General features: G+C 39.2%; 1 protein-coding gene and 1 long non-coding RNA gene across 5 annotated transcripts; one reads left to right on the top strand and one right to left on the bottom strand.

The window, feature by feature from the left end:
* Positions 1-1,652: 1,652 nt before the first annotated feature.
* On the bottom strand, positions 1,653-19,011 carry LOC136257675 (splicing factor U2AF 35 kDa subunit-like). Of its 4 annotated transcripts, XM_066050984.1 has the most exons (12): positions 18,866-18,918; positions 18,537-18,624; positions 18,254-18,291; positions 16,938-17,001; positions 15,565-15,614; positions 15,371-15,397; positions 14,656-14,727; positions 13,997-14,057; positions 4,636-4,708; positions 3,395-3,457; positions 2,339-2,383; positions 1,653-1,832 (listed from the first exon to the last, which is right to left on the bottom strand). In XM_066050984.1, the coding sequence occupies exons 3-12, from the start codon at positions 18,284-18,286 to the stop codon at positions 1,784-1,786; spliced, it is 537 nt and encodes a 178-aa protein (XP_065907056.1). In that variant the 5' UTR covers positions 18,287-18,291; positions 18,537-18,624; positions 18,866-18,918; the 3' UTR covers positions 1,653-1,783. The 4 variants fall into 4 exon arrangements, with proteins under 4 accessions (XP_065907056.1, XP_065907033.1, XP_065907049.1 ...); XM_066050961.1 differs by lacking the exon at positions 18,254-18,291 and having other exon boundaries at positions 18,866-19,011; XM_066050977.1 differs by lacking the exons at positions 1,653-1,832; positions 2,339-2,383; positions 3,395-3,457; positions 4,636-4,708; positions 18,254-18,291 and adding exons at positions 4,715-4,958; positions 5,006-5,131 and having other exon boundaries at positions 18,866-19,011.
* LOC136257696 (uncharacterized) lies at positions 18,994-22,156 on the top strand. The gene is made up of 3 exons (XR_010702122.1): positions 18,994-19,094; positions 21,852-21,949; positions 21,995-22,156. It is a non-coding gene; the product is annotated as an uncharacterized lncRNA (long non-coding RNA).
* The last annotated feature ends 1,441 nt before the right edge of the window (positions 22,157-23,597 follow it).

The following is a 23,597-nucleotide window of genomic DNA, read 5'->3' on the forward strand; positions in this document are numbered from 1 at the left end:
CCAAAGTTATAAATTGGACCAAAGTGACATCTAATATGACACATAGTGAAGAAACCAAACCTGTAGCATTAACAGTTGTTGATTTATGCGTGTCTGAAGTAGGGATGCCACGACATAGAAATTTTTATCTCACATGTCATAGAGGTTTATGTCACGACATGTCGTATGTCATGACATAAGTAATTCTTAAAGTTTTAGCTACATTTGAAGCTGTTGCTTATGAAACTGTATAGCTATTTTGATTCAAAGATATCACTTATAACATCAGCAATATTAACTAAGACATCAACAACCAACATTGCTCATAATTATTTGTCAATTTTTCTCATATTTATTGCATCAAATTTGATCAAAATGAATGGAAAAGTGTGCATTATTAGGAGATATTTATGTCACGACATAAAGAAGCCTATGTCATGTCATATCATGGAGCTTTATGTCACGACTATCGTGGCATCCCTAGTCCGAAGACATCACTTAAGCGGTGTTAGTTAATTTTTCTCAGTCAGCAGAAAATTCTGCTAAAACTTAAAACTTCTAGAAGCATTTTGCAATGTTTATACCCACCCATGTACAGCCAAGGTGCAGTAAAGGTATAAAATTGTGAGGCTAGCTTTTGCTGTAGTAAACACATGCACTGTATAATACAACATTTATGTATACTGCAAGCTCCTCATTATAAAAAAAATGGCTATATAATGTTATAATTCCTTTGATTTATTCAATCCTGTAATGCTAGCTAGTTATGCCCAATTTTGTTTTAGCCTTCAATTGACCATCACTTTTTAAAGGCAAACTTTGGTTTGTAAATGTTTAAAAGTACCTTTTCAAACATACTTTCTGTAACAAGGTTGTAGGACCAGGTGTCCTACAGACCTTCAGCACTTGTGCTGTAAAACCTTAATAAATAAAAAAGATACAAAGTTTATGTAGTTATACCAAATAATAGCAACTACCTGACTGCTCTATTAGATGATGCAGGCCAATTCATAATTCAAGAGATGAAAACAATTGTCTTGGCTACTACTATATAATATCTTATTGAAATATTCCAAAGTGATTTATTTATGTGTCAGTATTATCATGTGAAAGAACAAAAGCACCATCCATACAACTGTGATATTGCAGAACCTCAGAATTTCAAAATGATTGTTCTGTTAGAGTAGTTCATTTTATAATGAGCTATATCCTGTATTTTTTTGCCATCTCAGGTCTAGAGCTACAGATTTTTCAGCTACCTGGCAGTCCCAATAGGTAGCTGTGCTTCCACTGTATATGACATACAAAAAAAAGCCCTGGCAAAATTTAGTGTCAGCAGAAGCTCACCAATCTTTCTGGTACAATTGTTTATTGACCATCACTTCAGAATTCAAGTGTATTACAACACATGATCCATGGCTTAGCGCATGGATATTTCTATACCTTTATCATTCACGTGTGTGATGGTCTAAGGCTGGGGAATCACTATCATGCAGTATTGCCTATCGCTTACTATCGATCAGTAATACAATACACTGTATACAGACATGACTGCATGTAGACACCAAACACTAATAATTTCAGGCAAACAGTACGCACACTTCAGCAATATTCAAAGCAGCAACTCTCTTTGCATTTTTCTTTGAAATGTGTGAAACTATCAGCTACCAGAATTTAATTCAGACTACAAGAATTAGAATAATAAAAAACACAAGTACAGGTTAACTTTACTAAGCAGTTGTATACAGTTGTAGCTATGCAATACAGCAGAGTAGTAACAGTAGTTGAGTAGCTGTAGTCCTTTTCAATATCTTCTTCTACGAGGTGACCTTGACCTTGATCGAGATCTTGACCTGTTGATACAAAAATAAATCTAAATTATTATCACAAATACATGTACGAATGCACATATGCATGCATGTATATTTGAATCCAACCTCGTAACTATGTAATAAGACTACTGGGCAACCAAATGGACCAGAGCAAAATTATCACAGAAGGACTGAGAGTTACAGATCTCTGGAAGCCATGCCAAACACAGCTATAAAACACTAGAAAGCCTGTGCACCACTTAGGCACATAAGTTGGTAAATGGGACATGATTATTGTAGTAATCCTAAGGAGGACAGTCCAAGTCAAAGCTAGAAGTCACAGAACCTACAATGATCCCAGCACTGCAAAGTGAAGTTGGACATTTGCATCCTCAGACTAGACCAATACTAGTAAAGGTTCTTACTCAAGGAAATGACAACGACAACAGCAACTGGCACCATGGCGCATCGCACGTGCACGCCCACACACACACACATGCACACACACACAGAGGTACAGTGTACGTAGACATGCTTCATTACAGTACCTTCTCCTACGATGACTCCTGTCATTGCCACTATACAGGAACCTCCTGAAACAAAACAAAATTAGTACATGTACATGCTAGAATTAAGGACAAACATGCATAGATAGATCCAGGAGCTAGTAAGGGAAGGGTATAAACAGACTAATGTAATATTTGATTCCCACTTTTATTCAGCCTGTCAGTAGCATAGCTGCAGGTGTGGATGACTTCCCTCTCTCCTTTTCTGTGATCCCTAATTTTTCTTACACTTGTTTGTTTACTTCTTTTTTTTTGCAGTCACATATCACATTTAAGGTCCAGACACATTAATTGCATGACTGAGTGTGCACCCCAATTATCAATGACTGAAATGTGAAGTCACCATTTCGCTTCTCTTTCAGCTGTGCTCCTTATACAGCATTACAAACGAAGATCAATATGAGAATTGTCTCTGCAATCAATCCAGTTACTATGGAAATTATGGGTGAACATGTGCTCTGACTACCATTGCAAAGTGGCTATTTCGTTTCAAGAACAATACAAAAAGCACATTTCCAGTCACACTATGGAAAATAAAGCACTAAAGCTACGTCTTTCAAGTCAACACCTATGTAACAGGGAGAAAGAATGGGACGCAAGAGAGGACAAACATAGGTCTATGGTGAGTGCATTGTAGCTGCTGTGGTTGGCGATAAAAAAAGTCTCGGGTTGAAGCAATGTTGAACAGTGAAGAAATCAAGCTACTTGGCCCTGCAAGCCAGTAGCCTTATCCATTGTCAAGTTATGTATGAGGCATCAATCAGGCAGCCATCAGCAGAAACTTCAGTTTAATTTCACAGAAACTTGTCGGAAGGGTTCGGGAGTCACTTTGAAGTCATTTAGGCTTGGTTATGCCTAGCCAATACTGCCAAGCTGTTATGGAGGAAAAGTGAGGCTGGTTATGGATGATATTCTTGGGCCCTAACCAACCTCTATTGTAGAGTCGTATGATACCTACACATACAGTACATATTGTATACATTAAGATCTAGTAACATGTACAGTTGATAAACTATTGAAACTAGAGGTTAGACTTACTTCAGATCACGAGATATTGGTTTTAGATGCATAAAGTTACAGAATCCTCCCCTGGTACATTCCCTAGAGAGCATACACTTCTATGACCACAAATACACAGTTACTACACAAATGACATGTATCATGATATGTGTAGTCGGTAAAAAAGTGTTGCTACAGTATCTACAGTATATGATCCACTACATCTTATACAACCCTGGTAGACTACTGTACTTGCATCTATCCAGAAGGACAGCATATACAGCCAGCCAGTACAAACACATTACCAAACAAGGCAAGGATTTGTAATAAGAGTTATGCAGAATAGTTTGTGATTTGGCTGGAGACATCAAGATTACAGGTGTACCGAAAAAGAAATTTGCTGATAAACTGTACTACAATAGTACCAAGAGTTAATAATAGTGGAGAGGAGAGTGTCTAACACAATACAGAGTCTCTACAAATGATTGGGAGGGATTCAAAGGGATTCCTCTGTAACACTCTGTGATTTGTAGTATATTCTGTATGTGAAGATTGTTTTAATTATCACATTACTTTTTTTCTACCAGTGTCCACTTGTTAACACATATCTCTGAGAGAATCCCTTTGAATCACTGAAAATCATTTATAGAGGCTCTGTATTGTGTTAGACACTCTTCCCCTATTATTAACTCTTGATAGTACAGTATGTACAAGTTGAGCTGAGCCCTGAGAATACAGAATGGACTTTTTTTAGAAAATACATTTCATCCAACCAGATGATTAGTGGTGATACACACTGTACGTAGTAAAGGTGTCAACAGCATGCATACAATCTTTGTACAAGCTAGGTTTAAACCACGACCTACTGTAAGCACAACGACCACACACAAGGCATAAGTTTTAATTTACCAGTTGATCAGTTACACTACACATTGAATTATTGCAGGTATGCACAAGTTGGTGTTGACTTCCAGTATGACCCCCATGCATTTTAATTAAAGAAGTCCAGCAGTTTTGTTGCAACTCACTGTATTGTGGACAGCAAATGACTGCCATTAAAGCAATACTAAATGAAACTGTAGTCCCAGATGACAAACGCTATATTTGGCATAAATCCACTTTGGCATGTACAGTGGCTTAAATGTAGTAAATTTCACATATCAACCAACAAGTCAATGAGTACATGACACATACAACATACTGATATGTGCAAAAACATGAGTAGTGTATGATATGTACATACTAGAGCAACATAGACTTGTGCATCACAGCACACTTACCCCATCTCATATTGACGACAACAAGCCTCTCTGAAGTCAGAGACTGGAGACAGTTCACAATGAATAGGAGTACCTGAGGAATGCAAGATACTGTATTGATATTATGCCTGCATGTATACAGACTAGAACATTTAAAACTGTACTGTGCAGTGTGCACTGTGTGTAGTTACAGGGAACTCCTCAACTGCAGTATATGTGCCATGGAGACAGTTCATTTTAATAGGGACACCTACACAGGGGCGTAGGGAGGGGGTTTCCAAGGGTTTCAGGAAACCCCCTGAAAATGTCAGTGACAGCAGAGAGCATTGAACTCAGCTAAGAACCTAATGGTATTGATTATATACACAATCTACAACAACCTGCAGCTTACCTCCACACCATCTCTGGCTTAAGGCTGTCTTTCTCAACTCACTCACAACTAGCGTGTGGTGTGAACAAAACGTGATTTTAGTGCGTACAAGTATCCACGTGAGTGATGAAGCGAAAACCATCAGGCCTGTTAACATTAGATACAATGTTACAGAGGAAGCAAAGGTGAAAGTGACTGCTATTATGTTGTTTAATTATTTATTGTACGACCCTATCATTATGTATTGTATGACCCTGTCATTTTGACAAAATTGATAATAATAATAATAATAATTGTATAATTATGAGTGGTGTTAGTGCTAGGTAGCCAAATGCTTTACTTAACACTGACACTTAATGTTATCCAGTTTGGTGATTATTAGTTCTCTTACATTTCAGCCAGGTTCAACCATGTCAGAGCCATGAACAAAGCCAGTAAGAAACTGAGAGACCAGCTCTCGATCTTTCACAATCTCATGATGATGCACAACCAGAAAGGTCAACCTCAGTAATGGATGATATATCAACAGTAGATGAGAGGCAAACGAGCAATGAGGGTACTTCAACAAAAAGCACTGCAATTATGCCACCTAAGAATGTAGGAGTGCTGCTTTAATAGATGAGCTCAAATTAAATATTGCATTGAATTTTTCAGCTTACAATCCTAGTGCTACACATCACTTTCCATTAAAAATGGAATATGGTAAAAACCGTTCTTTTCAGTACCATTACCTGCAGTCATTTAGTTGGTTGGTGTAGGATAATATTCCTATTGTTGCACACTTTGTATCACGTGCGTGTGTAATCATTATTGAGTTCATACATGGCGCTCCGAGCAGGGTCAGAATCCTAACCTTAACGATCGTTTTTTGTCTGACCGACCGTCCTCAAGGTTCCCTAGTGCCGGCAAAAGGCACCCAGAAAGGTTACGGAATTATTGTTCACGTTGTGTTATTTTGTCGCCATTTTATCCCCTACCAGACACTATGCCATTCACCTTCCGCCAAGGAGACCTTCCCAAACTGGACCTGTCAGTGGACCGTGGGACCGACTTCGCGGCGTGGATGACACAATGGGAGTCTTACTGCAGCCTGTCCGGCCTGGCCGATGAAAACGCACAAAAACAGGTACAAGCCCTTATGCTATGCTTCTCTCGTGACACCCTGTCGATCGTACAAAACCTTGGGTTAACCGAGGAAGAAAATGGAAATGTCGCATCCATAATTCGCGCCGTTAAACGCTACGTAGATGGCCACGTCAATGAAACGGTTGAACGAAGACACTTCCGTAAACGCACACAACAAGTGGGTGAGTCGTTTGATGACTTTCTCGTGTCCCTTCGCGAACTCGTAAAGACGTGCAACTTCTGTTCAGATGCCTGCACTAGCAAAAACATTCGCGACCAGATCATTGATGGGCTGCTAGATGCAGATACCTTTTACAAGAAGCTGACCTTAAGGCAGTCAGCAAATGTCAAGCACAGGAAGCTGCCAAAAAACAGCGTGCTCACCTACACAACTACAACCCTGAAGTAGCCGCACTCCGCAAGCCACAAGACCAGCACCCTCGTCCTCCAACATCCACATGTCAAGGCTGTGGTGCTCCAACCCACCCAGCCGGCCGGACCCAGTGCCCAGCTTACAATCAAACCTGCTTTAACTGCCAAAAAGTTGGCCATTTTGCAAAGGTTTGCTGAAGCAAGGCTAGGCACCATGGTCCCTTTACCGCCCCAGCCACCACGGCTCACCCCAGAAGACTATCTAACATTCGCCACGTGGCTTCCTCTGATCCAGCTCCATTAATCACAGTTAACATCACTTCTGCAAATGGTTCTTATTACTGTAAAGCTCTCCCTGATTCTGGTGCTGATATCTCAGCAGCTGGGAAAGAGATACTCGTTCACCTCAATGAACACATCAACACCCTTGCACCTTCTAATGTGATCCCCAAAGCAGTAAATGGAGCCAAGATGTTCCCATTAGGAAAGCTTCCAGTCAAATTTCTCCTTGGACAATCGGAACACCTTGAAGATGTACACATTTACCCAGACATCCAGGGTACCCTCCTCTCTTGGACGGCATGCAAGGCCCTCCAAATATTACCACCTTGCTATCCTAACCCCATAACATATGCTAAAGTACATGAAATGACTCTGCCACCAACCCCCTCAATCCCCACAGCACCCCTCACAGCTGATCACGTCACATTAGAATACCCTACTGTCTTTGATGGACAAATCAGGAGCATGGAAGGCGAGCAGTTCCACATTTCCTTAACCGACGATGTAAAGCCTTTTTGTATCAACACACCACGATCCATTCCATTTGCCTACCGCGACAAACTTCAAGCGGAATTAGACCTTCTACAATCGCAGCACATCATAGCACCAGTCACCACTGCCACAGAATGGTGTGCCCCCATAGTAGTGACCCCCAAGAAGGACACAGACAGAATCCGAATGTGTGTGGACCTCTCACACCTCAATCATTACGTCCGCAGAGAACGATACCAATCAGATACCCCTGCACAGGCAATTGCTGACATTGCAGCCGCCAACGCGAAATTCTTCACCGTATTAGACGCCATGAAAGGCTACCATCAGTGCCCATTAGACTAAGATAGCCAAATCCTCACCACCTTCATCACACCCTTTGGCAGGTTTAAGTACCTCCGAGCTCCATATGGCGTCTCCTCTATATCAGAACACTATGATCGTCGGATGGCCGAGGCTTTCTCGGGACTCACAGGTTTTCGCCGTGTCGTTGACGACATTATCATTTACGATAGTGACGAACATCAACATGCTACCCACGTTAGGCAATTTCTCCAACGCTGTGCAGACAAGCACATAGCCCTAAACCCAACGAAGTGCAAATTCAATCAGCGTGAAGTAACCTTTGCAGGATTCACCCTGTCAGCACAAGGCTACCAAGTCGACTGTTCCATCACAGATGCCATCTCTCAGTTTCCTACCCCTACTAACCGAACAGATTTGCGGTCATTCTTTGGCTTAGTCAGTCAGCTGTCATCAAGCACACAAGCTGTAGCCTCACTACTCACACCACTCCACCCACTCCTCAGCACCAAGAACGACTTCCTGTGGTCACCTGATCATCAACAAGCCATCGAAGTAGTCAAAGATGCCCTCACAACTGCACCAGTCCTATCCTATTTTGATGCTAACAAGCCAACTCGTCTGTCAACTGATGCCAGCCGCCATGGCCTTGGCTTCATACTACAACAAAACAATGCAGGCACTTGGAATCTCATCCAGGCAGGGTCAAGATTCCTCACTGACACTGAATCAAGGTATGCCGTTGTGGAACTAGAAATGCTGGCCGTATGTTGGGCCGTCTCCAAATGCAAACTATTTCTAACAGGCCTACAGCATTTCACCATCATCACAGATCACAACCCCCTGATTCCGATCTTGAACAGCCACTGTCTAGACGAAATCGAAAATCCCCGACTTCAACGACTCAAAACACGGCTGATGGCGCACAACTTCACTGCACAGTGGCTCAAGGGCTCTAAGAATGATGCCCCTGATGCTTTATCACGGCACCCGGTGCACGACCCTCAGACAAGCGAAATGCTGGCTGAATTAAACATACATGATAATCCTGAAATGTCCTTTACAGAAATCAGGGCAATCATCAACACACACCCTGAAAGCTTACGCTTGCAAAAGCTACGCGAAGAAGCCGAACGAGATGAGGAATACCAGCTATTACGAAACTTTATAGTCAACGGGTTCCCAAAGACCCGTAAACAGTTACCAGAGCCCTGCAAAAGATTTTGGAATGCTCACCAACACTTAACCCTAGACGATGACCTGATTGTATATGGGTGCAGACTCCTCATACCCTCCACTATGCGTAACCAAGTCCTTGCCAATCTTCACGAAGCCCACCAAGGAGCACTACGAACCAAACAACGTGCTAGACTAACCATATATTGGCCAAGGCTGGACAATGACATCGAAAACATCACACTTGCCTGTCAACAGTGCCAAGATCACCTTCCATCAAACTCTAAAGAACCCATCATTCAAAAACCAAGACCTACCCAACCATTCCAGGAACTCGCCGTGGACCTCTGCTCATATGCTGGCCATGATTATCTAATTATGGTAGACTGCTACACTGACTGGCCCGCTATCATCTCCATGCCACATAACACCACCACACCCCAAATCACTGCAGCTCTCAGGCAAGCATTTTGTAGGACTTCCATCCCAGACATTCTCTGGTCCGATGGTGGACCCCAATTTACTTCTGCCAAATTCAATCAGTTAGCACAACAATGGGGCTTTATTCATAAGACATCATCCCCGTACCACCCACAGAGCAATGGCAAAATTGAATCCACAGTTAAATCGATGAAAAAAATTATTTACACCTCATGGAATGGTCGCTTCTTAGACGATGACAAATTTTGCCGTGCCCTACTTCAATACAGGAACACACCCTCTCGAAAAGATGGTGTGTCGCCAGCCCAAAAGCTTTTTGGACATCCTACCCAAGACACCCTTCCTGCTTATCGTCGCTCTTTCTCCCAAGAGTGGCAACGGAAAGCTGAAGAGACTGAGCAACAAGCTGAAACCATACAGAGATCTGCTGCAACCTACTACAATGCACATGCTCAACCCCTCACTGAGATTGAGATTGGAACTAATGTCGCCATCCAAAAAACCCGCACCAAACTGTGGGATATCTATGGCATCATCACAGCCATTTCACCAAACCGAAGATATTACGTCAAAACCTCCAGTGGCCGAGTGTTGGTTAGAAACTGTCGATTCTTATGCCGAAGAGTCCCCCTTTCTATACCACTACCGTCAGGTACCACAACGCTAGATCCTCACACAGACCCACTTCCTCCACCACCCCGCCACTCTACACGGGTCAAGTATCCAACCAAGCGTCTCATTGAAGACCCCACATGGAACTGACGTGATACTTATTGACTGTAGTTATTGACTGTAGCTAACCTAAATAAACATTTGTGATTTTTGTATGTACAACCTCCCAAATGCTTGGTGGGAGGTGTAGGATAATATTCCTATTGTTGCACACTTTGTATCACGTGCGTGTGTAATCATTATTGAGTTCATACAGTTGGGATATTCAGTCCAGCTAGATGGCTGATTGTGCCTTTCGTGTTGCTTATTTAGGTCAGGTTCTGATAGCATAGACAACTTCGTTCGTAAGCCTTACTCTAATTGGACCAAAATTTAATGAAAAGGTCAAAGAACATTCCACTTCCCTTAATCATGTTGATTGTGTTCAGGCTTTAGAAAGCTTTAAAGATGCCCATTCTGGTAGGCAGCCTGCAATTGATTCAGCATACAGCACAACCAGACAAAAACTTTTCAAATTGAATTGTGAAAAATTGGATGCAATAATTGAATGTGTGGTTCTGTGTGGCACACAGAACATCCCTTTTCGTGGTCATAATGATGCCAACACTTATGAAGGCGCCAATCAGAACAAAGGCAACTTTAAAGGAATTTTGGATTATAGAGCCATAGATGATCCATTATTGCGTGAGCATCTTACATCGGGCCCAAAGAATGCACAGTACACTAGTTCAGATACGCAAAACGAAATCATTAAGCTTTGTAGATCCCTCATTTTAAGCAAAGTAGGGGCTGAGGTAAAGGAGAATGGGCTCTATTCCATCATTTGTGATGGATGCACTGATAGTGCTAATCGGGAGCAGTTGTCTTTATCAGTTTGTTATGTAGCGAATGATAAAGTATGCAAGTCATTTGTTGTTTTTTTTGCATTGAATGAGGGTGTGACGGGTGAGGCTATAGCAAATGATATCGAGAAGGCATTACACACGTGAAATTTGGATCCTTCTTTGCTAAGAGGGCAGGCTTACGATGGAGCGAGCAATATGTCAGGTCAATATAAGGGTTGTGCAGCAATTATACAGAGGAAGTATCCTCAGGCAATCTACTCACATTGTTGCTCTCATGCATTGAATTTAGTTGTAGTTAACTCTTGTAATCCTGTTGTGGTACAAAATCTTTTTGCTGTGATCAACAAGATCTACAAGTTTTTTGACAATCATCCTAAATGACAGTATTGTCTTAATGGATTTAGTCAAAATTCCACAATGAAAATGAAATCCTTGTGCAAAACTAGGTGGGTTCAATGTATATGATGCCTTTCATGTTTTCTTGGACATGTTTGACAGCATTGTTCGATCACTTGAACATGTTGCAAACAACCCCTCAGAGTGGTCTCGGGATTCTGTAATTGATGCTGTGTCACTGACTAAATCCATTCTTGATTTTGAATTCATCATTGCTCTGCATGTTGTTGAAAGGTACATGTCGTACACTGAGAGCTTAATGAGATCATTACAGTCTAGGGCACTTGATATTATTCAAGCCGTGCAGCATATCTCTACTTTAAAGCAGGTTCTTTCAGATGCTCGTTCCAATATTGATCAGCAATTTCATGTAATACATCTAAATGCTAAAAGACGTGCAGATAAGTTTGGTGTTACAGTAATTGCTCCTAGAAGATGCAGCAGGCAAATTGTACGTGAAAACCATCCAGGGGATACCACTGAGGAGTACTACCGCAGGTCTTTAGCTACCCCCTTCCTAGACCATCTAAAATCTGAAATGGATGGTAGATTTACCAGTCATGCTGTCTTGGCAATGAAATGCCTAAGCATTATACCTTCATGCTTTTCGTGTGGGGTCACAAATGATGACGAAGTGCTAAAATTCTTCAGCTCTGACATAGATTACCTATCTACCACCAGGGCGGAACTTCAACTTTGGTGTTCCCATTTCAAAGACAGAGAGCCACTCCCTGATACACCTGAGCTGTCACTTAAACATGCCACTCCAATGCTTTTTCCTAATATTAGTTTGCCATTTAGGATTCAGAATACAAAATGGACAATCAAAGATTATCCATTTTGTATTCTGAAGGGCAAATGTATATTTATAATATACATTTGCCATTCAATGAATACAAAATTACATTCAAGAATTGAATGTAATTTTGTATTCAGGTTTCATTAATTTATTAATTTAGAATTAGTATAAAGAACAACAGATGGAAACTAGAGATAAAGAATAATCCAAAATTAAGCAAAATTAAATTTTGCAAATTAAATATAAATTTAACATGCGATATAAGTTTTTGCAGTTAATATTTTGGATAGAAGCAAGACATTGTAAAGTTGGAAGTTATTTGGGATGAAGGAGTCTTTTAGAATATTAAAAAAAGGAACCATCTTAGTATAAAGGGGGTTTTGGAAAATGAAAAAGAAAGGAATGGAGAATGAATTTTTAAATTAATTTTGTCATCGATAGTGAAGAGTACTGCGAAGGAGTTATGAAATTTGTTGTTTTGACAGATAGTGATATCGTACCTTTAATATTAGGGATTTGCAAGAAGTTATTGGCAAAAAGAGATTTGTAATGAGATTGAATGTGAGATTTAAAGTCAAAAATCCCGATATCAAGTGATCTAGTTATGGGTAATTTGAATCTATGTGTCCATGTAGGGGAGGAATGAACCGGTGGTTGTGACAAAAACCTCGGATGACCTATAATTAGGGGTGAAAGGCCAATCGAACTTGAAAGTAGCTGGTTTTCTACGAAAGTCATTATAGTGATAAGATTAGTTATTATATTATTGTTAAGTTTATAAATTAGTATGTAAAATATAACAGAATTTGATGTTAACAAATATAAGGGTTAATTATATAGGGCTAGGGCGCAAGGTCCTAACTCAAAAGGGGAACAACCCGGAGAAAAGTTAAAAGCATTTCTACATTAAGTTTGTAATAGATATTTTTGTAGATGAATGTGAAGTAGGCTTGGAAGTAGCCATCTTTTAAAAAAAATGTAATAACGTGGGATTTAAGCAGAGTCTAAAAAATGTAGGTGGATTAAATGGAAATTGAAACTTTTGATTGGGTAGTAGAATGTGCTATAAAGATATAACGAAAGTGTTATTAGCAGCAATAATGCAAATATGAGTAATATGGAGCCCAAGGGATTAATAATTAGTTGGTTGGTACTGGGTGTATTAGGGCAACCAAAAGGATATTATCTGACAAGAGTGGGCGAGCAATTTATAAACTAAATTGAAGATTAAAGGAAGGTTATAAATTGAGTAGTGAGAGAATTAGTGTAAAGGAACTAGGCAAAATTCTTTAGAAAGATTTCGAGAAAAAAGAGAGTGTGGGCGCCGACTGTTTATTAAAAACATAGCTTCTAGAAAAGAATGGGGGTGAGACCTGCCCGGTGGTTATTAATAATAATGAGTAAAAAAGATAATTTAATGGCTGTGGTATCCCGACCGTATGAAAGTAGCGTAATCAGTCGCCAATTAATTGTTGGCAAGTATGAAGGTTGCACGAGTGCTCAACTGTCTCTACACTAAACTTTATGAAATTGAAATTGTAGTGAAGATGCTATAGAATAATTGAAAGACGTAAGGAAAATGTTGATTCGCACCATGGTGCTTCCAGTTACATCATGTGAAGCTGAACGATCATTTAGTACCTTGCGTAGAATTAAAACTTTTTTACACACAACAATGACCCAGGATAGATTAAATGGATTGGCGTTGTTGAATATATACAATTCCACACCATACATACCAACTGCAGTAGAAATAAGGACGGAATTTCTAAAGAAAAAGTGTCGTTTAATGGAATCAACTAACTTGTAACATCTTGCACACACTTTTGTTTGATATACAATTTTTTTGCATGCAGGTCAATACTTGTACATTGTACTTCAATTTAGATGAAAATCATCCCTTTTTGGTATGTAATATCCCAGACCCCCGCGTCTGAGATCTGCTACCAGTGGAAACCCCCTCCCAGAATTTCTGGCTACGCCCCTGACTACATCTATCTACAAACCAACAAACACGACCATACAGATACATATAAGTGAGGTTTCTAGTAAAATTTTATGCAGACACACACTGTACATATTTACAAGGAAGGGTAACACAAGACTAACCATTAAACCATCGATTGTTCAGTGACATCACTGCCTTTTCTGCTACTTCCTCCTCATAAAACTACAAATGAACATCATTATTGTATATATGTATTGTATATGCATGTAAATATCTGTACTGTTTGTATGTAGTACTGTATACTAGAGGCTTGGGTGTCCTTGCCCAAAGATATCACCCAAAAAGCCAGCCTCAGGTTTCTTTTATAACAGCTTGGCGGTATTGGCTATAATATAAGTCCATAAATGTTTTCAGAGTGACCTGAAACCCTTCCAACACATTTACAGTATATTGTAGCTGAGTTTTCTAATAACTGACTTACTGCATGACTAACTGATTCCTTTAGCCAAGCATACGGTAACTCAATGGTTAATGTTTGATTTCTTCAAAGATTAGAACTTACTGCACGAGTATATCTTACATTTAGAAATTAATATTTTTTGATGTCTGGAGGCAGGAATTGAAAGATTATACATGTACTGTATGTAGTTACTGTAGTAACCTGACCACAACCCAAATATCATATCCTTTTCAGTGACATTACACAGGCATGCAGTATGACTTCACAAGTAAGCATGATGTTTGACATCAAGAAAAAGTTGAACACACAAACATGCATATTTACAACCTACGTACTGATACAACATGAAAGTATACTCACCTTAATGTACACATTCCCCAGAAGATGGTCTCCCATATTATCACACACATTCATCTCCTCAATAGCACCATACTACAGTGTAAGCATAAACAGGTAATGTACAGTATTATTAGTATCCAGAAGGGCTTTAATTAGAGTAAAATGCATGCAAAAACAACAACACTTCCCTTGGCCTTACACTAACACAAACACCTAATGAATGTGTTGATCATGTGAAAACTGTTGCATACAGTAACATGTGTGGCAAGATACAGTATGCATAGTTACTCTAATTAGTTTAATTTCAATTACACATCTCTGATTATCCGAACGTAAAATACAATCAAGTATCACTGAATATGACTGTGTGTACATTCTATTACAGTAGGAAAGTTTGCAGGAACAACCATTTTTAAAACAACACATGGAAGGCAAAAAAAGCTAGTGATTAGATGATAGGGAATGAAAAACAACAACCACCAGTCATGTCACCACCCCCTAACCAACTTTCTAGTTAAGCCATAAACAATTAAATTGACTTCTGAGGTTGAGCATTTCTACTAAAATCTGGCATTCACAATCGTTGGAAAACTTTGAATCTTTCACTGTACCATTCTTTCACTGTACCATTCTTTCACTGTACCATGTACACTAATGCTTTGCATATACACACATAGTACACACAATCATAAACACATACACGCATACAGATAAATATTTACGTATATGTTCATACCTTTTCCTCTATTTCAAGAAAAACATCCTGGAAAATAAATAATTTTATGTAAATTCTCAAAACACATGATACGTACATATGCTACACAAAAGCTATAATTACCCATCATACATGTATACGTACATATACAGTACAGTTGTAAAGTGAGAATGTTTTCATACACACAGTAAAGTTACAGTACATTAATAACACACCTCAAAGAACTCATCAAAATGAGCCTGTTCAACCTCCATCGAGACTGCCTCTGAAATACAGTGTAGAACAATTTCTAGCATGACATATCTAGCTTTTGTGACAAGAAATATGTTACTTCTTGAGGTATATATATACATATGTGACTGGATCTGCAAAACCCAACACAATAGCGCATTTTTTGAATTCCTGTTTATTAAATATTTATAATCTACTTAGCCAAGTGTATTCTCTAGCAAAGTTTCAGCCTCATATGCCAATAACTTTCGGAATTACAGCCCTACAAAGTATCAACAACAGAAAAATCGATTTGTACAGCAAGTATTGGGAAAATAAATTACAGTTGCTTAATAAAACGGTTGTAACTTACAAAAGGATGGATGTACTGGGCTGAAATTTTCACCATCGTGTTCGCCATGAATAGGGGAAACATTTACTGGGTAAGTTTGTCCTGTTATCACCTTTCTTCACTGCATACAAAGGCGAAATCCGTGAAGAAAAATCGATCGCGTACGATCCCTTCAACGTGATGTAAACAAACGCTCATAACTTGTGTATCCTTAGGTCTACTGCAACGAAACAAACTCCTCTTGAGTAGGCAAATAAGATGATATCCAGGTTTTTATTGTTATTTCCTTCCTTTACTACAAAAGAGGCGTTCAAAAAATTTACGGAATTTTTTCAATAATATGCAAATATGTCACCAATTGTTTTCAATGCTTTATACTGGAAATTTAGCCTTGCGCTATTGTGTTGGGCTTTCGCAGATCCAGTCACATATACGTACATACAGTACAGGGTATATATAGCAGTGGTTAAAATACTAGAATTATAAATAAGAATCAAAATCAGATCAATAAACAGCATTATTTGTGACTGGGACTGCAAAAATAGGGCATGTGGGCACATAAAAATTCCTACTTTTTCAAAATTTGATGTGTCATAATTTTGTATTTCATTATTGTTTGGCAATGAAATTTTCAGCACTTATTAAACATTTCAGTAGTTGGCTTTAAATACAAGTTACAGAATGAAAATATTCTATCCCAGTACTGAGATATGAGATACTATGTAGCGAGGTGTAGTTTGTGCCCACATGCCCTATTTTCGCAGGCCCGGTCACATTTTACAGTGGGGGACTGGGGGTAGCTGAGGTCAAAGGTATTTTTGTCTTGCCAAGTGCAGTGTACCCTTCCCATTTATTTGTGATCAATATTGTTTTTACGTCCACCGTACCCATTCAAGAGCAACGATTACATTCATATACCAAGGTATTATTGTTAAAATATACTGAATTAAAGTTTTTGGCAATTAAACAATTTAGTCAAATATCCTGCCATGTTGCAACTATTATACAACAACTGTAATCACTTACTGGTTCCATAAGGGTTAACAGTGGAGTTGTTAGGATTGAGGTACAAGTTCTGCATCAAGATGGTCTGTGAGCAATAGGAACATGTTTACACTCAACTTTACCACATGGCTAGAAATTTTTGAGGGAGAAAAATTTTGTGGCTCAAGTTATACCTGTATATTGAACTTTTCGTTAAAGTTTTAGGATGCAAGAAGAATTCATGTACATAAAATGTAGGACTTTTCTTGGTCCGCTCTTTTCCAAATAGAAAATTTTATTAACCTGTAAAAATCCTCTCAAAAAATTCTAGCCATACGGTGTAATATGTACACATATACAAAGGCAGTTTACAACTCTATACAACAGTATTTCTAGTCAAACCATTAACTGCTATTTCAATAATTATGTTCATATGCAAGGAGCTCTAGCTATTTATTGCATGCATGTTTCAAGGCTCTTATGGGTAACTTCTGAGGATGTTGTGCAAGTTACTCTATAGAAATGGCAATAGAGTATGATAGATAGTTCAACCATTATGAAAATGATAATTGACTAATCTCTTCCATTTCTCAGAACACATTACAGGATACTTTAAAGCACAAAAATATTATATTTCTACAGCAATCAATAGTACAGTATAAAGTTGAATATTGTCTCAAAGCTTAAACAAGGTTAACATCATCCTACAGTATGCCATAGACAGAGAAAATTACACATGGGAAAAGCTGCTTCATAAATTTTGCATTTCTCAAAACTTTTATTCTGGTTAGCTAGCTACGTAGCTAGATGCACCATATATCATACTCTTATTCAGTCAACATCGCTGTTTATGGTTAGGGAAAAGTTGCACATGGGAAAGTTTCACGAATTGCACTCTACTATGCATAGCAGAGAAAAAGGCAGAAAAGTTTTAACATTAATTCTATTGCTGATGAACTACTAATATAACCTCAAGCCTGCCATCACCACCAGTCGCCAGCTAAACTAAGAAACAGCCAATTGCATCAATCAACCTACGTAAATACAAACCCAAGTAACATCGTCTCTTCAACAGATCTATCTTGGCTTGCTTATAGTCATAAATAACATGAAGAATGCACTTTTACTTGACCACCAAAAGGAAGAAGTTCGAGACCAGTTTTAAGTATAGAGCTTAATATTGGCTCAATTAATCCATCTTGTATACCAGTCCGTTTGCAAGTCTGTTTTCCAGTCCGATTCACATAGCCACATCTAAATTATTGGGTGTACAGGTAGGTACAATCCAATAGGACCAGTACGATAGAGACAGTTAACACATGTACAGTATAGTGGTAGTAGTGTAGTGCAGTGCTTACTGTGATAATGATGACCCAATGACAGCATAACATCCATACTACAGCAACGATTGTCAACACACTGGATACTCCATATATTTGTAGCAGTTCTGCATGCACAGTGTATGGTGTGATGTTTATGTGTGTGCGTATGTTGGTATGTGTTGTATGGGAGTGTTTCTCAAGTTTGACTGTACAGTATGTGTGCTATGGTTTCGTAGTTGTGTGCCCACACATGCTTACTAAATGACTCCATTGTACGAAACATAGCAGCACAATTTATAAACACATCTCAAATACATACCTGACTGAAGGTCGGCTTATTGTGTATTCTGGAACATCTTTCACCATGACGACAGGCACCTATCTTGAAGTAGAATGAACAATTAACCCTGTAATTCAAAATCACAATGTCACAAACACCTACAAGACTCTAAAAGCTGGTATGTATTTGCATGTTACATACAAAGTAAACATGTGGCTTCATGCATGCATACAAATATACACAGTTTGAAAAAAAGCAATACATCATAGTAAGATTACTATCACAGCGGAGCAATGTTCTCATTCACACAAAAATTGTTGTCAGGTGCACAGCCAGATATCAAAGTACATATAGTAAATTCAACGCACTTGTCTTTTTCCGTTCCAAAGATAGACGCCAAGTAATCCGCCATCCTCCCAAGACTCTTTTTCCACGAGAAAGTTCTTTCCCGACAACCTGTGTATTGCGGTGGACTCGATTGTGGGAATCTTAAAAACACGTGATCTCAGCATTGGATGGGCTTTATTAAGAAGTATCCATGCAACTCGCCCCAGCCTCGCTTCCAGCGGAGCATTACAGGACGGAATGGAACAAATAGTGAGTTGTGCTCTATTTTTACGCATTCTTGCTTATGTATTCACCATATAAAATGAGGCAATGACCACACAGGTCGAAAAAAGTCTGGTACATCGCAGACCCTATCCGCTGGGGCTTATCGATTGGAGATTATTTCCAGCGGGCGCTTATAAGCTCTAATCGATAAGCCCCAGCGGATAGGGTCTGCGATGTACCAGACTAGGTCGAAAACACAATATCAAATACAAAAATACTTAAGTCAGGCACATGCTGCAATCTGATTAGTGTATGGAATGTGGTCCAGGTCCTTGGCGCAGTGAAACAAATGGTCAATCGTAAATATATATATTATTTGAGGAACGTGTATAGATGCCATAAGGCTATTTGAAGTGTTGTAAGTGGAGTAGATGGCACTAGATTCGTGTGGCTACATAATCATAGATTATTGAGAGAGAGGGGATAGAAAACTAATTTTTACGTGCACTCCTCACCTACACTTCCATTTACACGTTTTTATAACTCTCATAAACATTTGTAGGGGTGTACAGTAGTACAAGGCGACTTCGTAACTTGAAACAGAGTCCCCTAATGATTGTTATTGAGGAGTAAGTCGTACCACAAATTTGCACTTCAAAGGTCATGGATCATTTTGAAGTTGAACACGTTTTGCCGCTTTCAGTCATAATAACCAAAGAACTCTTTCAGCAAAGTTTTAATGCATTTCGGGGTGTATAACATTCATCAGTGAATTGCTACATCTGTCAAGAATTATCCAATTCCATTCCTGTCGCTGGTAAGGTGTACCACAAGCTCGTGGGCTGGTGTAGGTGAGGAGTGCACACGGGAATAAAACTTGACCAGGCAGTGGATAGTGGATGCAACGCCTAGATAAACAAGTGAGCATCACCAGAGAGTACTTTAATGAGTCAGGTGATAGTTTTCTATCCCCTCTCTCGATAGTCTATGACAAAACGATTGAATGGTCCGATCATGCCCCTAAGTGATCAAAACATGTCGTCACACCGGTTACGGTCAGATCATGCAGTGACTACATCCCTTCATGATCTAGGTTGCAATCAGTTGTGGTTTTGCTGTAGAAAACTAGAAGTGGTAAACAAACACTTTAATATAGTATTGTGTAGTACACTTGAGGCAGATCAAGATACTCTAGTAAAGTAGTCACAATCACACCTGTGTAACATAGTTATGCACCGTATAGTGGAAAATTTTGGCGAAGTATGCATGGATTCGCCAAAATTTTACTCGCCATTTTTCCAAATACTGAAAGTGTAGTAGACGCTGTTCATCAGTGAGTGAATATTGTTACAGCAGTGAATGGTTAGTTTTCCTATTCCATTGAATCAGGAGCTCATCGAGTCCGTAGAACGAGGGAGCATGTTACTCCGTAAACGGCGAAATTCAAACATGGCGTCGCAATTTATTAATAGTAATTTAAACAATAACCGTATAAGGATAAACACATACCGCGCATACTCGCTAAACCTATTACTACTGGCACAATAGTTATACTGTAGTCTTCTTGCTCCAGCAGTGAGCGATGAAACTTGATTCCGTCAGTGTTTACTGCAGATACTCTGTGCTGCCGCCGTGGACTGATAGCCGGCCCACTTACATTACGCGGTAAGCAAGAATGTTTCCTAGCAGTCTCCAAAACATCTTGTCACTATTTCACTCCGTTAGTTAATCCTTTTCCTCGACGTTTCCTTCCTTGCCATTCCTTTCTTTCACGAATTAATCCAGGCGCTGCATATTTGTGGCATGATTATTACGTAATTCTTTACCCTATGATACAACCTTTACTATATAAGGAATATACTATGTTAAGAAAAGTCCGCCATGTTTGAATTTTGCTGTTTACGTTGTGAGTATGCGGAGTTACATGCTCCCTCGTCCTACGGACTCGATGAGCTCCTGATTGAATACAGTGTGGTTTTAGACTAATAGCTCAGGCAGATGGGCAATTCAGCTCAAATGATTCAGCTCAGTGCCCATGCACATGCCTTGCCTTGCTTGCCACGTGCATTCCAGTCTTGATTACTGACTTAGCGAGCTAGTGCATGTTGTCTTAATTACAGCTAGTTCGAGAGCTAGCTATTTGCATAAGAGCGTGTTGATTCAAATGAGAGGCATTGAACTGTAGTACATCGTCCGTAGATATCGCAAAGCTTCGTCGCCAACGTAGTCAGATTAAAAAATTGTGTGGGCAAAGTAATGTCATGCATTCGCCAAAATATTATTCGCCAATTTCTGCCAATGATCAATTCGCCAAAATTTTCTCCCGCCAATATTTTCCACTATACGGTATAACAAATAAAGTTAACAATGAAGGTAGGGTTCTCCAGCAATAAAAACTGTGAAACAAGATAATATGAACAATAGTAGCTATACAACATACAGTAGCTGTATAGGAAAATCCCTACTGGTAGTAGTAACATGCCAAAGTAGGAATCTCACATAGAAATGGTCGTGATAGAGAACTGTTGATTGCTTATGATATAGGTGCTAATTAAGGTGATTAAGTTATATAGTGATTTTACCTGAAAGTATCCTACTCTCCCTTACTACCTTTTATTATGAACTCTTGTTGTTATGTTGGTCTTACTATAACACTGTAATAGCACTATAATAGCTACTATGCTAGTTTGTAAAACTCCTTACCTTGCACTGGTAATTATTGCAAGAATGGAATAATAGGCTAAATACATGTGAATATAGATATGCATTGGGAAATGTTAATTTTGTGTTTGTACTGTATAGGCAAGTAGTTTGTGATGTGTGTACTCCGTCATGACAGTGGGAATGTTGGCCGATGTGCTACCATTCAGAATGTTCCCCTTTTATGGACCCTGATTAAGGTAAATATATATGTCAACTAGTTCTTTATTATTACATTTGTACAGTAGCTATAGTTTGTTGGGAAGTTTACAATGATAAGAAGAATGTTAAAGAATTCATGACTTCAACAAAAGAAGAAAAAAAAATCAGTGACTGTTCTGTTTGTTGAGTATGTGTATTAATTTTTTGTGTGTATGAGACACAATGGTGGATTGAGACAATTATAAGGACCAAGATGATGTAAGGATTAATCTTACTTATTTGTTTTACTGGCTGAAATACATCAAACACTGAACAGCCTTGTTGAAATGGACTATTCACTGAAGCCATGTTACATACACCAAATGTTAGAAAGTACATGTAGTTTTGCAGTACTAAAGTCATTGATAATTTTGACCATCTGATACTGTTATAGCTGTTGACATTACTTTTTTGAAACTCTGTTGGATGTACGTACATGTTCAAATTGCAGTTACGTAATGTGTGGTATTATAAAGCCTTGTGTAGAACTGCTAACAAATTTGTAAGGAAAACACATGACTTGTGTAAATTTTGTTCACATTAATCCCATGCAAGCACCAATTCTAAGGAAAAAGTTATTTTGTTTGCTTGTAACAGTGAGTTTCTCCAGAGCCACAGTTGTTATATAGTAGTAATGTGTCTACTCTGCAAGTTCCCATCTGCCATAATACACTATACATAGTACCAGTTTAATCAGTGTTTGAAGGTGGCCATAGCAACATTAGTCTATGAGACCCACTGTGGAGGCAAGGTGTCAGTAAACAACTAATAATGTTAGCTTAATCACTGTGCATTGTGATATTCATTAGAAGGTATCTGGGGTGGTACCACATGTAGCAGCTAGCCTGTTCTATGCTATAGCTAAGGAGTAGCAGTATCACTAATTGTTTGCAGTGGGAAAAGTTTTATCCCACCCAAAGGTCCCTCCCCATCTCTTTCTTTCCACTAACTCGTAGTATCAAACTATGTGACATGGGTTGTGCTGTAGCATATCAGCTAGGAGAGACCATATAGGGTATCTGGTGTGAGGTAAGTTGGCATACGACCAAATATAACAGCCAGAGCCTTATCATAAATGTTCAACATATTTACCATGACCCAATCTTGGAGGGTCATGTGACAGATTAAGAGTCAGGTCTCAAGCTCAATCTCTTATTGCATATGGTCCTTGGTACCCTCTGGTATACAGAGGTACAATGGGAACTTCAGCTGATGAAAAATGTCTAAGAAATTGTGCTGTGCTGACACACACATGCATGCACACAGTTACCATGGAATCCCTCTTGAAGGACACCAGTCAAGATGCCTGTAAAGGTCCCAAATCAGTATACAAAGGACAAAAATAAATTCCCCAAAGGCAGGTTATTTTTGAGGATAATAACACCCCAGTAACAGTATGTGTCCTGATCACTGTGATGTTATCATCTGATGATAGTAGGTCAGATAATGTAGAGTGGTACCATGTACTGTGCTTATGTCACATTCCCTAGCACATGTACATTTCCCATTTAGTTGCAGCAGTTGCATGTTCTACAGGCATGGCTGTCTGGTAGCCCTTTTCTATGTGGTGGCTGAGCATACTGTACCAGAGAAATGTGTTGGATACAGTGCATCACCAGTTCAGATTGTACTGTAACTGTGCCATGG

This window comes from Dysidea avara, chromosome 1, assembly GCF_963678975.1.
Source record: "Dysidea avara chromosome 1, odDysAvar1.4, whole genome shotgun sequence".
Taxonomy (NCBI): Eukaryota; Metazoa; Porifera; class Demospongiae; order Dictyoceratida; family Dysideidae; genus Dysidea; species Dysidea avara.

Excerpts from the sequence above, each read along its gene's own strand:
- LOC136257675 (XM_066050961.1), bottom strand. The coding sequence starts at position 18,909 with ATGGCGGATTACTTGGCGTCTATCTTTGGAACGGAAAAAGACAA. Across the intron at positions 14,728-15,370 it reads TTCTTGAAATAGAGGAAAAG|TATGGTGCTATTGAGGAGAT; the intron begins GTATGAACATAT and ends CTTACACTGTAG. Across the intron at positions 2,384-3,394 it reads CCAATATCTCGTGATCTGAA|GAGGTTCCTGTATAGTGGCA; the intron begins GTAAGTCTAACC and ends GTTTTGTTTCAG.